Below are 17336 nucleotides of genomic sequence, written 5' to 3' on the forward strand. Positions count from 1 at the left end.
TATTGGACGTGAAGAAGGGAGCAAGTTGCACGTGGGGAAAAAAATGCACCTGATTTAAATGTCACACCCGAACGCTCACATCCTTTTAATTATGTTTGAAATTATGAACATTGCTCAACATCATGAAAATTAAACCTTATTTTCAATAAGCAATCCTGAAAAATATTTGGGGGTGCTTAACTTTTTTCCAGGTGTATATATCATATATTCCACCATCAACCTTTTATTTCCCCAAACATCCAGTTTATTTTTGAAAGCTTTTATCTTGGTTGTAGGCCAGAAGGATGAAGCCATTGGACTTTGCATCTGCAAATTTAGTTTGTTTCGGAGCCCAAATATGTCTGCCATGTATGCCAATTTTGAAATCCAATCAGTATTGTTGAACAACTCTGCTAGCTTAGATTTATTTTGAACCAAGAAACACTTAATTTTTTCTTTAAGTTTGAAGACTCAGATCAACACCTTGTCTCATGACAACCATTTCACTTTAGTATGAAGCAAAAGGTTTACGTGTTCAGCACCCCTCTCTGCGTAAAGTACTTTGAAGTTTCAAATATTCAGTGCATTGGCTTTAATAAGATTTACTACATTTATGCAGTTAGATAACACATCAGACAGTTCAGGAACTATGCATTTGTTTGCAAGCATTTTGCAACAGATCATACAGTGTATAACTTGCAAATCAGCATCTGGAACTTTACAAATTCTTGCAGCAACCCCCGGGTGCATGCCTGTCATGGCACTGCTGCAATTTACAAAGACCAACAATGCATTTTTAATCCAGGCTGTTCTTTGAAAAATAATCATCAATAACACGGAATATATCTGAACTTTCTTTTTGAATGGGCATATTCCGAACTATAAAAACATCCTCAAGCACTTTCTCTTCATTGATATATCAAACAAATCTTACCAATATTGCACTGTTTGAGATCTGTTGATTCATCTCTTTGAAGTGCAAACAACTTTAATTTTATCAATCGAACAATGACTTGAGTTTTGATATCACACAACAAGCTTTCAATGCAACACATAATCATATCATTTGAAAGTGGGATAGTAGCAATTTTATTTGCTTTTCCATCACCAAGAACCTATCTGCAGACATCTAACATTGCTGACTTTACCATTGTCTCCTATTGTGTATGGCTTTTTACATTTAGCAATCCACAAAGAGACTATAAAATATGCCCAAAGTGTGATGGTGCCAATATATGTCAAAGTAAACATATATTGAGTTTTCATTTCTGACTTCAAACATTGGAAATACACACTAGGTTTATCCTTGAGGTAAGCATTTCTTTGCTTTGTAAGGTTTCATACCAGAATTCTCCACATACATCACATAATGGAATAGGTGCATTATCATTTCCACTCTTTGAGACTATACTGAATGTAGCTGTTATCATACTTCCTGTTAACAGTGTTCTTTTGTTACTTTTTGGACAGAATACCTTTTTCAAATTTTTTCAGTGTTTCTGAAGAGGTGAAACCAAATCTTTCGAGTCCTTGCTTGCTCATTTTTATTCTTAGGGTTATAACCCCGAAATAAGGCAAACTAATAATTTCACAATATTAGTATATCACACCTGTCCAAAAATAATTGTACAGATCAGTTATTATCAAATCATTTGCAAACAAAGATAGGTAAATATAGAGAAGAACCCTCAATTAAAAAATATAGGAATAGTTGTATTTATAATTTGATATAAAAATAAAACAAAACAAAAGTTTGAACAACAACTGTGGCTCTCATAGATAGTGAGAACTTAAAAAGTATTTAAAATAAACCCAATGATAAACATTATGAAAATAGAAATGAAGCTAGCACTTGAACATCAACTGGTGCATTTTAACCCCTCTTGGCTAAATAATTGGAAAGTATAATCTGAGTAAAAAATTAACTTGCACTGCAATTTTAATAAGAGGAGTCAACTCACAAATTGTAAATGAAGTTATAATGCAACTGATGTGTTAACTTGAAACGAATTTTGATCATAAGCTTATAAAGCTGATACATGCCACCTGATTGGTTATTATCATCAAGTTTTCTGGTAATGTCCACAACTGACTGATAGAGTGGACAGCGTGATGTTTTCCAGTTTTGTGCACGTGAATCATAGAATTTAAAGTATCATTAGTTCAAACATCTTTTATATATTTTTTTTCTTAAAATGTTTGAATTTTTTATAGTAAAGGCTGATTTCTTTAGAATTTTCTTTGATTTTTCATTTCCTTAGATACCACCTTTAAAATATCAAGTTTCTTTAAAATGAGGAAATTTCTTAGAAAATGGAAACTCTGCACTGCATATTTTACAAAACAGTTTGAATATTTGGTCTTTTTGTACAATTTAAAAAAATGGTGTAATCTATTACTAAAGTAGAAAAAAATATGACATTGCACAGAACAAAAAACAAACAAAATATGTACATATAGAAACAGATAGGTATAACTGAAGACGAAGAAAATAAAATAAAATCTTTAAAAATACATACTTAAAACAAAGGAAAATATTTAGTTCCATTTTTACAGCTGATGAAGGCCACAGGATGGACTGAAAAAGGCACGATCAAATTGGTATGTGTAGGGGAGAAGCTTAGTACATTAAAGTTTCACTGTAATTGATATGTGAACAATATCTGCCATATTCACAAAGCTAGGCCTTGTGAGAGGCAACCTAAGAATTACATAGGAAAAACAAAAAAAATATAAAATCTTACTTGGAGAAGCTATGATGTGTGGCAGCTCTGTGCTAATGGTGGCTATGACATCATCAAAACATCACACCTTTTCTTGCAGAACCTTGAACCCGTAGGCCACCTGCCTTTCTCAGGAATGCAGTTGTCTGAAACATCTCCAATCTCCCCTACTGGCAACTGAGTAGCATATATGTATGTGTATAAACAATTAATATCTTAATTTTAAATATAATGTATACCTAATTTTTGGTAGCTTAAAAATATTTAATAGCCACAAAAGACACAGCAAGGTAATGTCGTTTTTTAGCAATTCTTAATAATTATTTTCAAAACTTCATTTCTCACACTTGTTGACAAACACTGGTGTAGATTATGATTCAGTTTGAATATTTGGTCTTTTTGTACTATTTAAAAAAATGGTGTAATCTAGTACTAAAATAGAAAAAAAAAGACAGAATTTTCTTATCATTTACTATAATTTCATATCCATAGTTTTGAGTGTTTGGGCCATTATTTAGCAGAAGTACATCTTCATAAGGTGGTTCATGTGATATCAAAATATCAACCAATACAAGTTGAAGAAGGGTTGAAATAAGAGGAACAAAGTCAAGAAAAATATGCGAGCATAATGATGCAAAATAATATGACAATTTATTATGAAATACTAGTGTATAATTTATACATTTCATCAATATTAAGTAGAATCACATGAAGGCATGAAGTAAATTTCCATATTTCAGTTAACTCCCAATATGGTCTCGATCAATTTGATTGACCACGTGACCTCTTTTGTACTCGTTCAAAGTCTTTATAGATTTGATACTAATAACTTTTAATACTGTGTATATATCTTCATGAAATTTGGCAATCATTCAGTAAGTATTACAAGTCTTTCACATAAAAAATAATTTTTTTGTCAATTATTTCAAATAAATTAAAAAAAGATTTGTCTGTGAATATATCAAGTATTTGTTTTGAATAGTCCATATGCAAAGTGATATAAAATGTTAAGATTAAAAATACTTTTCTTCATCTCAAAAATCTCAAATTTCATTTGTGTAATTTAAAACTTCCTAAATATATTTCAATTGTTTGTTTTCTGTAAAACTTTATATTTTATCTGTTATTTTCTCTATACAAGGTTGGTCAACTTGACCCTTGTAACCACCAAAAAAAATATTGAAATAAATCTAAATTACCCTCTTTTTCTTTCTAGAATGACTTCAAATTGTAACATGAAACTACATTTGTTTATCTTAAGTAGTGTTAAACTCGTAACAATATACATCTATTTACAATAAAATTTTATTGTTTTATTGCCTTACTGATTGCCCTTTGAACTGTGCCTAACTACTGTTTGCACCATTATCAGTTGTAAGTCATTTGGGAAATATGCAGCTCACATTACACTATTGAATTACATTACACACGAGCTACTCTGAGCTGCTCGTGTGCATGCCTCGTGAAATATTTTCATTATATTATGATTATTATTTATTTTACCTAATCTAACTGTAACTAACTTAAAGATTCCTATTTTTACATTTTAGGTACTTTTATAAAAATAAATAAAGAATAAATATGAAAAACAAGAAATAAAGTACTTATCTGTGTCTTCTTTTTTTGCCGTTGACTGTTGATAACACAACTTTTTTATACTAATAGTAATAATGCACAAAGTAATTTTTATTTACTTATATAATGCAACAAAAGAACAGAATAATAACATGCAAAAAGCAGACAATTTATCACAATTTTTCTTGCTTTCTAACTATGCGACAAGAGCTGTTACAAATTCATCTAAGCTAGTCGCTATCTTTCCAGTAGGAGCGAAACTTATACTAAAAGAGAAATTGACAATTCTCTGTTCAGAACACAATGTAATATAATACGTCATTTGATAGATGAAAACCTTGGTTTTTGATTAGTTATATATATAATATGGAATTAAACATAAGAGAGAACTGTTAACAAATCCTGAAAGAGAGGATGTAATGGGTGGGTGTGGCAATAGGGGGTCTGATTTTCTATTTGATGGCTCTGTAATGAAACAAAATTGAGTGCTACAAAACTTATGGTTTGTCTGAGCAATGACAGTTTTGTAGTGACTAATTTATGTTGAATTTCGTACGTATTGAAGGGATGGTGAATAATATAGAGAAGAAAGTCATTTCTCTCACTAGGGATAATTCAGGATTTTTTAAAATATGGATTATTAGCACATTTTTATGCTATACTAATTGGTATAACATAAACAAAAACTAGTTTAATAAACTGTCGAATGTAAGCCACTAAAAGCTTGTGGCATGCTCAGTAAATGATGCCCAGGCAGATTGTGTTAAATGAATAACAGTACCACAAGAACAGACCAAATTTTCAAATTCTAGGCTTTATAAACAGCCTGGAATGAAAATAAAAAACTTTGAATCTAGTAACTTGTTCATTCAGTAATAGTTAATGATAAAAGTATACCAGTTTTGGGTAATAATAATTGAGCTTAAAATTATACTCATTAAGTGAGTACTGACAAGCTGGGGTAATAATTACAAATTTCCCTGTTTAATCTCTTCTTCTTTTTTTATTATACTTTGTTTTACTTATTATTATTATTCACATTATGATGGAAAGCTTGTATCCATGGGTTTTCCTAATTTACTTATGGTTCCAGCTACCATTCTTGGTGAATAACTGTAATTGCAGTTTTTCATTGAATTTAAACTGATTTGCTTTGATCAAAGTTTATTTGATTGCATTAAAAAATAAGATTAGTTTAATTTCATGTGCTTATTTTTTTTTCCATTATGTTTGATTAAGTAGTTAAGCTCATTGTGTAGTTTAGTGCTTAAATAATAAACGAACACAAAGCAGCACCACATTGATTTTTCCACATTTCAATTTGAATTATTATTTAAGTAAAAAAAAATACCTAATTAGAGTTGTTCAAATGCATAAGAAAGATGTAACTTATTATAATTTTATATGTTTTGTTTTGGTGTTTTTGTTCGTTTAATTGTTTGTGTAAACCATGCTGAAATCCTAATTGTCTATGGTAAGTTTAGTGAATTGTATGGTTAAGTATTGCTGTAATTTATATGAACATAAGGAACAAATGTTTCTTAACAATATATTAATCCAGATTAATGTTTCTTTTTTTAACATTAAGTTTTCACATTATTTTTTATAACTGTTAGGTTGATTTTAAAGCACACACATATTCTATAATGTGATGATTCCATATTATTTCAGCAGAGTTAACCTGTTTTAAAGTATAATGTATCTTGACATACAAGCCTATTTTTTATCTTATTTTACTGCATTCTATACCATCCAGCATGATAAGCACATAAACATTCAAAGTTAATATGTATGTAAACATTTGTTTTTGTTTCTTAGCCAGGTGACTTCACCCTGCATGTTGATGATAAACTTGCTAAACATCCTCCAATCTGGAGAATAGAAGGAAAAACTTTGCTGCAGAGGTTTGAACCCTACAACAGTGATGGCAAGGTGTTATATAAAAACTCAAGCTCTGTACGTATTATTATTATCTATTTTCCAAATGAATACTTTTTATTAATTTCTTATGAGAATGCCAGCGTGGTTAGTGTAATTTTAAGGTATCACTTGTATGGTGTTCTAGGGATTAAAAAAGTACATATTAAGGTGTTGGTTAACTGTGATGTGTTCATGCAATATTCTTATAATTTTAATATTAACACTAAGCAGGCCCTCTGGTGGTTCAATGGTAAGTTTGAGGGCTTCTAACTTTAAAAAATGGATTTTGATACCCAATGTGGGGAGAGTAGAGATGGTTCATTGTGTAGTTTAGTGCTTAACAATAAACAAACACGAAGCAGTACGACATTGATTTTTTCACACTTCAGTTTTAATTACTGTTTAAGTTAAAAAAATAACCTAAGTAAAAAAGTAAATGCATCTTTCTAAAGAGCACAAATTAATTTCTGTTATATATTTGGATTTTGTATCATTTTATTTGGTACATTATTTAATCAAATAGATATTTCTGTACTTAGGTTACCTTTAGTTATTTTTTATTATGCTCAGAAATATGTACTATGCTTTTAACTGGCTTGAGAAGGTGTTATGGGATGGTATCTATTAGAAATGTAAAGCATTTATAAAGAACTAGATTTAATTTATTATCAACGCAAAACTTGAAGATTAAAGACTTGGTTATCATTCTAATGTAAGAAAAATTCTACTCTTCAGAAATATATAAACAAAAGAATTAGAGAACTGACAGTACTAAGTTGCTTGTACAGCTTGAAATGACTTGAGTAGGTTGCCATAGTTGTTATGTAAAGTCAGGGCTTGATTTTAAGGAAACTTTCAGATTGTCCAAAGAACAATTACAAGAATTACAACTAAAAACTTCCTCGAATGACCAACTTAAACCCCGTTTTCTCTGACAGATGACTAGCACCCCCGAACAGACTCTTACTCAAAACAGCATCGCAGTCTACTATACACTTATCCATGCCCACACGTAATGTTGGCTCTGATTCTTTATCAAAATTATTGGTAAATTCCCTAACTATGACTTTGAAAATTTGAACCCCAAAACAATATCTTCTAGTCCATTTGTTTGTTTCAAAAAGATTGTACTTTGTACAGAGAAATGTTGGTACCATCCATCAAAAGGGGCTGAAAACAGGAAAAGTTTGCTTTTGGGATTGGCTAATAATGCTGTTTTAGTCACTAAACTGTCTATTATGGACAAGCTGCACCTCTGTGCTGCTTTATGCACATAAATTTTGTACGGAGTTCAACAGAGCATGAATAGTTATGTGTGTGGTAATACAGGACAGTGTATACAGGTCAGTTACATTACCACACATTGTATTGCACAATGTTTGTATGTATATATAAGGGTGGGAAGGAATTTGCAAGGAAAACAAATGCTGTTAACACGAATATTTAGGTAGATTAATTTCTAGTATAGATGCTTACATCAAAAAAACTAACATGGCTGTCTCAACTTCTTACCAATGAACAATTGATAGGACTAAAATGATCAAATTTAGAAAATCAAACTCAGAATTTTATCATTAATTGTCATAGTTGAAACACTAACCCCACTTTTGATTATGCACCTATAGGCCTAAGGCTAACATTAGATTGGCATGACCAATCGAGTACAGGAAATACAGAAGGCCTAGCTACCATGAGTAAAATGGGAAAACCCATGAATTACCTCTCTCAGTATGGGCTAGAGTAGATATTTCAGTGCACATTTCAGTATAAAGGTTTTTTTTTATTGAGGTACAACTGTTCCCCATAAAACAGGTACTAATAAAAAAATAATTTCATGTAATTCAAATATGTATTTACTGAATTTTATATTTATTTCTGTATCTTTAAGTTTATACCAATTTTATGGAAGCAGGAGTAATAAAGGGATGAAAGGAGCTTATATTGTAGAATACAGAATAAAATCCTCACTGGAGACACAGAGCAGTCAAGCTTGTTGGGTAACTTTAAGAAAAAACTAACATGGTGTAAGATTTTCAACAATTCAGTGTACTGTTTAGTGAATGAAGCCAAAAGTTACTGTGTTTTATCATATCTTTCAAACCTTTTTGAGTTTGGAGTCAGTGAATCTGACTGCTCCACTCTGAAAGAATTATGTAATTATTTCTTAAATTATTTTGCAGATGTTATTCATGTGAAATACTAGATCTTTTATGAAAACTGAGTAAGACTGATTTATGAGTTAGTCCAAACAAATGTTAACTGATGCAGAAAACACAACATTAATCATTGTCATCATGCAAAAACCCACTTTTTACTTTGAGTTTCTCATTCAAAATGGAATAAGAAAGCATCAAAATGTACCATTTAATGTTTTAGTATGCTGAACCATGTTTACTCCTTTGTAACATTAGTTCTATCATCTACAGTACATTTGACAGTCTGCAGAATTGATTCAATAATACCGTTAGATTGAATTCATATGATGAAGTATGTATCTTCAAAAAGCATACTACCCAGCACAACTCTGGTAACATCTAATTGTTTAAGTTGGCTTCTTCATCATTGGGAATTTTTGTAGATGTTCTGAATCATGCTCTCCACTGCTCTGCTACTTAAAAGTGCCAGCCTGCACTGAAGTGTTAAGTAATCGATAAGTTTTGCCTGTTTGGTAAAGTAGTTTGTAATGACCAAAATGTATCAGATACAATTATCTGTCTCTGAGAGATAGACATCTATAACCAGGACTGTACTCTGCAGTTGTAATTCTATGAAAAGAGATTTTCCTGGTATGGCTGGCATTTTCTCTTGGCAGCACACTCACAAATATTACAATGCTTACATGATCTTTCATTATGAATGGCAAGAAAAATACTTTTTATATGTTGGCAGTAGCAATCTTCAGCCCTTATGTCATAAAAATTTGAATTATTTTCTGTAACCACAAAAGCATCCATGAGAGTAATTATACCATAATTTTTGATAATGTATGCATATCTTTACAAAATTTTGCAGATTATTACTAAACATTACAAGGCTTTCATACACAAAGTATCAGATGTTTAAATTAAGTATTAAGATTTTTTTTATTAAAGATTTGCTCAGGAATTTTTTCTTTCAGAATGTTTACTATCCAAGGTGCAAAGTAACTTTGATTTTAAGATTAAAAATACTTTTCTTTATCTGAAACTTGTCCTGTTTCATTTGCATAATCTCTCTATCCTTCTAGGTATACATCAGACGTTTTTTGAATAAAACTTTATATTTAATCTGTTATTTTATCAGTGCTAGCTCTGTATGATGTTGATCGATTTGACTGACCTCATAACCATCATAAAAATTAGGAAAAAGATCAATATTACTTTTTTTTGTTTAGAATAACTGCATATTGTAACAGGAAACCACAAATGTTTATTCTAAATAGCTTAAATCTTGTAGCAGTATACATCTATTTATATTTATTAATTTTTGTTTTATTGACCTTTGAACTGACTAAGAATACCCCAACAAAGGTTTAAAATTATACATTGCCTGTGCAGTTCATGTTACCATATCAAATAGCGTAACACACAAGCTGCTCACATGTATACCTCATGAATTTTTTATTATCTTTCTTTCATTATCTTACCTAATAAGTTTCTATTTTTTACATTTTAGTTACTATTATAATAATAAATAGTGAAAACAAATGAAAAATAAAAAACCTCATAATTAAATATCAAACATTTTTATTTTTGCTTTATATTTTATCTGTTATTTTCTTTACTGTAACATTATACTTGATTCTCCAGGTTGTAGGTAAACAATCAAAGTATAACAAAAATAAATGCTGCAAATGCAAAATAAAATGTATAGTATTGTTAGTAGTGATCACAAAATTTGAAAGTACTTATGATCAGAGTTTACACTTCTCACCTTTTCACACATTTTTTGTAAAACTTGATAACAAGGAACCCACTTTTAAGAAAATTAAAAATGTTTTGAGACGGCTTGACTTGGTAATGAAAAAAACTTTATTAAAAAGATGAAAAATCCTGTCGAAACGTCTTACAGTTATAATAAAATATTTTCACTACCCAATCAAGCCATCTCAAAACTTTTATTATTTTCTACGGTTATTTTATTTGCCAACAGATATCTTAGCAACTAGAAAAAACAAAATGAATAGTTGTCTGTCCTTTTCAGTTCCAAAGTAAATGTCCTAAGAGTTTCTTCTTATCTTTTTACACATATTTCCTCTGGTTATTCTACTGTTAGCAGCTGGAGTATAAACCTGTCAGATATAAAGCAATGAATCACCATTCCTGTTTAGGTGTTACCATACTTTGACACTGTCAATATCAAATACAATTTTATGACACAATTCCTAGAACTTTCCTTGCTTTGAAAACACAGTGGGGTAGAATTTATCAACTTGTTGACAGTATAATGGTTGCAACAAGAATTGTCTAAAGTGCATTATAAAATGCTTATGCTATGGTTTTGTTGAAAGTTTTGGCCATTCCAATAAACTTGGTAGGTATTTGAATGTTGGTTGATAAGCAGTTGTTTCCTACAGAGTTTATTCAAATTCTGGCTTTGGAAACACAGTGGGGTAAGATTTATTGGCTTGTTTACATAATGCAGTAGTTGCAACAAGAATTTTCTAAAAGTACTATATTAAAATGAGAGAAAACATTTATGATATGATCCTGTACAAAGTTGTATCAAGTCCAATAAACTTAGGTAGGTGTGAAAGTGCTTATGAACACCCTGTTTCCAGTAAATGCAGAGTTTCCAATATTTTGGAAGGTACAATGAGTAGGTTACCATACATTACATATGTATATTATTACTATTTACAAATAAATATTTAAATTTCAGTTATTTTTCTTAAAACATAGAACAGTAAATAAAAAGCATTTGGAAAAACAATGTTCTCCACTACTTACAATGTTTTGAAGTTATTTTTTGCACTTGTGAGTCATACTTGCTAACCCTTATCTTAAGCATTTTTTGTAGACTTTATATATGCATTTTGGAATACTAAAAAATTATAAATGATTATACTGATACCACAAAAATCTATTTTATTTTACCAGGCTTCCTAACTATGCTGTATTTTGGTCTAAAAAAAATCTAATTTCTGTTTGGAAAATAGCATTGATCATAATACAAACTTTCTAACATTATAAGAGCTTTTCTCTCATAAATAACTTTGAAAGATTAACAGAATTATGTTGAGGAAATGTAGAGCTTTCGATTGGTTATAAACATAAAGGTATATAAAAAAGCAGTCATGGATGAACAAATCTTCTCAAATAGTAAAGTTTTGGGCAGAGCCAATATGATGGATTCCATAAATATTGTGATAACCCAGCAAATAGAAAAGGTATGAGGTTCTTATTTTACATTCTAGCTTGCCAATATTGGAAATTTGAGTTATAATTCATATGAAACTATAGATATTGTGTTGTGGGTGGCATCATAAAATGTAATCTGACCAAACCCTGAAAATGACACCAAAATTGATATTAAGCTATTTTTTTCATTTTTACTTTCAATTACAAAATTAACTAATGTATAGTACTAGAATTTGAATTAAAGTCTACAATTTGATAACAAGTTTATTGACATAAATTCATAAAATAGTATTTCAATAAAATTTTGAGTGTAAGTCTACAAAAGTGATGGCATGCCCTCTGACCCCTAGCTACCCATATTGATAGGGTTAACTGAGGTTTTCTGACCGTAGCATACTTCTCTTTTCTTGTTAAAGTAGCCATAATCCAAGAATGTATAGTAAAAAAGCTGAACTGTCTCGTTTGTCAGTCCACTTTACAGCTGCCATAGATCCACATTTAAAAAATTGCGTTTCCACTTTTATATTGAGAACAAAAAACATAAGAGATTTACTACATATATTCTCCATTGTGTATCACAGGTTTCAGAAACAGTACATGTTTTAATAGACTGCAAAAATTCAGAAAGAACTCTGCTGGATTAAGATCACCAACTGTTTATTAACCCTTTTGCAGTGGGATCGTGTAAAATACACTAACCTGTCTGGGAAAGGATACATGAGTAACAATACATATGGTAACTCTGAGCTCTCTAAATGTATCTTCACTAAAAACTGGTAAAAAAATTTTAAAGGTTACAAGTATCTTGTACACAAAGAATGTATTGTAGTTATTGGTGTGGTGATTTTCATTTTAAGGATAGAAATACTTTTCTTCATCTTAAAGTTTTTGAGTTTTATTTGCGTAACCCCTAGAATCTCCTAAATGAATATCAAAAGCTTTTTAAGGTAGTTGTTTTTATTTTAGTTTTCAATTTCTCTACCATATCAGTGACTACAGATTTATTATTATCAACATACAGTGCAATGAAATGTTTCAAATTAAGAAGTAGAAAAATCTACATACCTTTTAATTTTTCATAGAATATCTTTAAAGATCTTCTTTTAGTTATATTTGTAATTTCACCTCTTTTACTTTTCACATAAAGCTAATTTTTAATTTTATTTTTCTCATATTTATTGTTTTTCTCAAAACAAGTCAACAGTGCCCTTGTGGAATATTACAGTGTCTGGCAGAAATACGCAATCCAACAGCAAAATTTTCATGCATTTGTGTAATATTGCAAACCTTGAGAACCAAGGCAAAGTTTGAGATAGATTTATAAAATGTTTAAACCTTTCAGTTATGCATTTCAAAACATAAATAATACATAATTAACTAAAATATAATAGTAAGACCTAAATATAATTTAACTGTCTCTCTAAATACAACATACTTAGGTAAAAAACAACTGTAAGTGCTATCATGGACAAAGCAGCCAACAATACTACTGACAGTTACATTTATCAGATGACGACAACTGAGTGCAAATTTCAAAATAACTATTTTTGGATTATAGTGTAAAATGAACTTTTTCTAATGGTTATAAACGTGTCAAATAACTACATGTGGGTTGTAAATCTCAAGGCTAAATGTAGAAGGTGGGCTTGGCACCTGTCAGGAGTTGGTAAAATTTATCTCTTGTTTCAACTGAACTCAGCCAAAGAACTTTGGAACATACATGTAAATACTGCAGTAAATGTAGTTTTTGTCTATACCTACATCTAGATACACTATAGTTCTTTGTTTCAAGTTAGAGATCGTAAAATTTCAGATTTATGAACACTCATGCATCATGTGAGAACAAAACTGAAGTTTAAGTATTTTTTGAAGGTTTCTTTTGAAATAAAGGAATTAAAGCGTAGACAACATAAAACTTTGAATTATAACATACATTCTAATGTTCATTTTGTCCACACTTTGATAATAAAGTTGTTTAATTAAAATTTTAAAGTAACTCTTGTGCTTCTTCACCTTCTGTGTGCCATGTCTCTTGCTGTTCTTTGTCTGGGTGTTTCTGGCCCAGGTGCTTTTAGTGTTTTCTTTTTTGACCATAGTATTTCATCTTCTGACTGAGATTAATTAAGACCCGTAGTTATAGTTAGATCGAAGTAATCTAATATGTACTCAACAGTAGCATCAATACGTCTTACATTTTTCCTTTTCTTTGGTGGTTCAGTATGATGTACGACTATCTTGTTTACATGTGCTTCCATATGCAAACTAGAATAGAAAATGGATGCCGTGCAGTACAACAAAATATCTGAGCTATAAAACCAAAGTTAAACTGTTAGTTTTCATTCACTGCTGTAAATTCTCAGTCTTTTAATACAGTGAATAAATTACTTGCAACACTGTAGTTAAATAACTGTTGTATTTCAATGTGATCAAAACCAACAAAAGTTGCCTTCAGCTGCAAAGTGCACACTCACACCAGCTGTATACTGAAACTATTAATCAAACATTATATATATATTAACATATGCATACATGCACACACACACACCTGAAGAAGACAAACCAGTGTTCTGTTGAAATATAGTTTGGTAATGAGCAGTTTTATGTACTAGCTCTGAAGAAGCTGCAAAAGCAACACATAAATTGAAAAAAGTTTTCTTTTGGAGGGAGTTTTTAGGAGAAACTATGGGAACTGGGGATTGCTTCTAGTACACATAGGGTAGAAAACCATGAGAAACAAACAGATCCTTTTTTATTCCTATTTAGTTGGTTTTATAAACACTTTTAAAAACAAAAACTAAATGGGAAATTCTTACGTATTAACACCTCATAGCATATCACAGTTATTTTTTGATGTAAAGACCTACAAGTACCTGTTTGCCATTCATTTTAAAACTGAAAATGTTTTTCAAAATTCACAGCAAACAAGTTTTGGAATCAGGCATGTCTTTTAGTAGTTGTAGAAATTTTTTTATAACTGATAAAAAAAAAAAAGGACACTTTTGTGGCATAAGAAGAGAGGCTGGTGCTTGAGCCCACTCAGGAAACTGACTTGCTTCTCCATTTTCTCTTCATTTTTCTAGATATTTTATTGATCATCATGTGCTGTGTATTTGAAAAAAATATTGATTTATTTAAAAAATGAATATTTTGTACAAAATCAAGATTATAAACTGGTTAAAAAGGTCCAAGATAAGAATAAACTAGCTTAAGAACTTTCAGGCTGCTTTCCTATAGAGTCGAACAACCTTTTTTCATATTGCTACTATGCTGACAATATTAATGGTATTATTTGTTACTAGTATGTCTTATGGAGTTTGTTTTGTCAAAAGCAGTTTTCATTGAGTCACCAGCTAGACAACATTTAATTCATAAGTACAATGTAATAGGCCTGTATATATATATTGTTAATACTCCAAATGTGATAACTGTATTGCTAAACCTATTTCTTTTTCAAGTTACTTAATTATATTACATAAAATATTAAAAGAAACATCCAGAGGTTAAGGTATATAAAGATGCATGGAAATACTTTGCACGAAATAACAGAAAAGAATCAGAATCTACCTAACCATCCCAAATTTATATTCATTGTAATTAGAAACACAAGTAGTATTTTCTTTGACCTAACTTAACATCAATACATTTTTTTTCAACCTGAATATGATACTTGAAGTTATTACATTTTCAACTGGGTATGTCGGTGGTACATATATTTTAAATGTTATTCCTTTAAAGTCTAGGCTTTAAGCCTATTGAAGACACATTCTTACACTGATATTATACTAGCATAAATTCACAATTTGTTTTATGAATATAATCATGTATCTTCTGTTTGTTAAGAAGGTTCTTTTACTTTTAGTACACTTCATGGAACTTAATTGATCCGAGTCAGTATATTGGAGCAACAGTTCGTCTGGTTTCAAGCACTCGTGACAGTGCTGTTGTTGAGCTTCTAGAAATTCAAGAAGAAGAGAGAAAAGATAATACATCGTGAGTGAACTTTAATATCTGTACAGTGTAATAAAAGGTCGAGTACATTATATTAAACGATCTGGAATATTCAAGTAAGGAAGCATTTGATAACACGGCCAATTTAATGTTATGGTGGAATAGAATGCTTCTATATTTTGACATGGCCATTTTTTAGGTTCCATCTGGAAGGGTATGTTATAGCAATTTCCAATGCTAAATATTCATATGCTCGGATCATAAAGGCATGTTAAGATTAGGGATTTCAAATTTCCAAGACAGAGATATTCTTTAAACTTAATGTCATTGGTAAACAGAGGAACATGGATTAATTTTTAGCCTCAGTACTCTCCAGAAAGAGACCTGTAAGAACTCATACTCTAGCTGTGGTAAGCAAAGTGTTTTGTAACAGATGAGAATCCACAAACAACAAGTTCAGTGGCAAAAACCCTCCACATGTCCCAGTATTAGTATGTAACACATACAAGAAGAATTACAATTTGCCAAGTTGACAGAAGTTGTGTGTACACATGTTGCTTTTACAAAATATCAGTTCTGTTTTGCCTACTTCAAGCAGCAGAAAAATTAAATAGGTATTCATGCTACTCCATATGAATACATGCTAGTCAAGTTGCTGATGCAAGCCTATGGATTTCTTTCAAATCAGACTCTTGAAATATATGCTAGGTGGATTATAGAAAGCATTAGGCAGGAGGAGTATGCTTTGAACATGGCAGTTTTATCATAGAACCTTTTGCAAGGGAAACTCATTGCGGAGTTATTATAAAGATGCACAGTCATCAGATAGAGCATGACTGGATGTGTTGATATTGGCCATAAAAATGTAACAAGGCTTAAAAATAGTTTTAATATATCATACTCAGCTTTTGCATATGTATAATTATTGTAATGCTATTTAGCCAATTAAAAATGAAAGCATACACCTTTCAGTTTTTTAGTACATTTGCTTTATAATAATTTCATAAAAATTCACATTTTCCTTATTTTACATTCTAATAGTTTTGTATATTGTAACTTTTTAGGCATGTACGTGATCTGTGTATTTCATTTGTATAAATGTTTATTTTGAAATATGTCTAGGAATGGGGAATCTGATTCTGCAGTAAAGAAAGAAACAGAATCAGAACGGGAAAGTTTTGAAATTGTTCTGCAGGCCCTTCTCAGTCAAGTACTTGATTCTAACTTCATGAATGAGATCACTACAGAAAATGGTAAGTTTTTCATATAGAATTCTCCTGAAGTATACTTCTGTTTCCTCAGAATTCAGATTGTATTATGATCATAGCCAGCAAGCTAAGAAGATTTTATTTTAAATCAAAATAGATAAAAACTATACCATGTTTTAGAATAATTTTATTGCTGAGTGGCATTGCTTTTCTCAGATAACAGTCTGGCCTTCAGAATAATACAAGTTTAAATAAGAATGTATAACAGTTACATAACATACTTAAATTTACTGTTGTCCATTAGTGACAAATATTTACTCTGATAAAAGATAGCATGAAAAAACTTTATGCAAAGGATAATGGTTTTTAAAACTTTCTCAGAAAATAACTGAAAAAACTTTTTTATAAATCATTAGTATCTGATGAAAAATATGAAGGTTTTGTTTTCTTAATTGTATGAACATGGGCTCGTGTATTTTACAAGACATTGTAGACACTACAAAACCATTAAGATATACATACTATAACTCTGAAAGTACTTAATGTATCTTCACAAAATTTGGCAAACGTTTAGTAAACATTACATGCCTTTTGTACACAAAAACTCAGATTTTTCAAGTAAGTATTAGTATTATTAAAGACTT

General features: G+C 30.4%; 1 protein-coding gene across 4 annotated transcripts in view; it reads left to right on the forward strand.

Moving 5' to 3' along the window:
• LOC106458845 overlaps window positions 1-17336 on the forward strand; it is a 129401-nt gene that overhangs the window by 79130 nt on the left and 32935 nt on the right. For all 4 annotated transcript variants that reach the window (XM_013918399.2, XM_022385195.1, XM_022385194.1 and 1 more), the window contains 3 exons: window positions 6096-6233; window positions 15396-15526; window positions 16607-16737. In XM_013918399.2, the coding sequence (XP_013773853.1) occupies window positions 6096-6233; window positions 15396-15526; window positions 16607-16737 (400 nt within the window). The remainder of the gene's footprint in view (window positions 1-6095; window positions 6234-15395; window positions 15527-16606; window positions 16738-17336) is intronic.

This window comes from Limulus polyphemus, unplaced genomic scaffold (genome assembly GCF_000517525.1).
Source record: "Limulus polyphemus unplaced genomic scaffold, Limulus_polyphemus-2.1.2 Scaffold522, whole genome shotgun sequence".
Taxonomy (NCBI): Eukaryota; Metazoa; Arthropoda; class Merostomata; order Xiphosura; family Limulidae; genus Limulus; species Limulus polyphemus.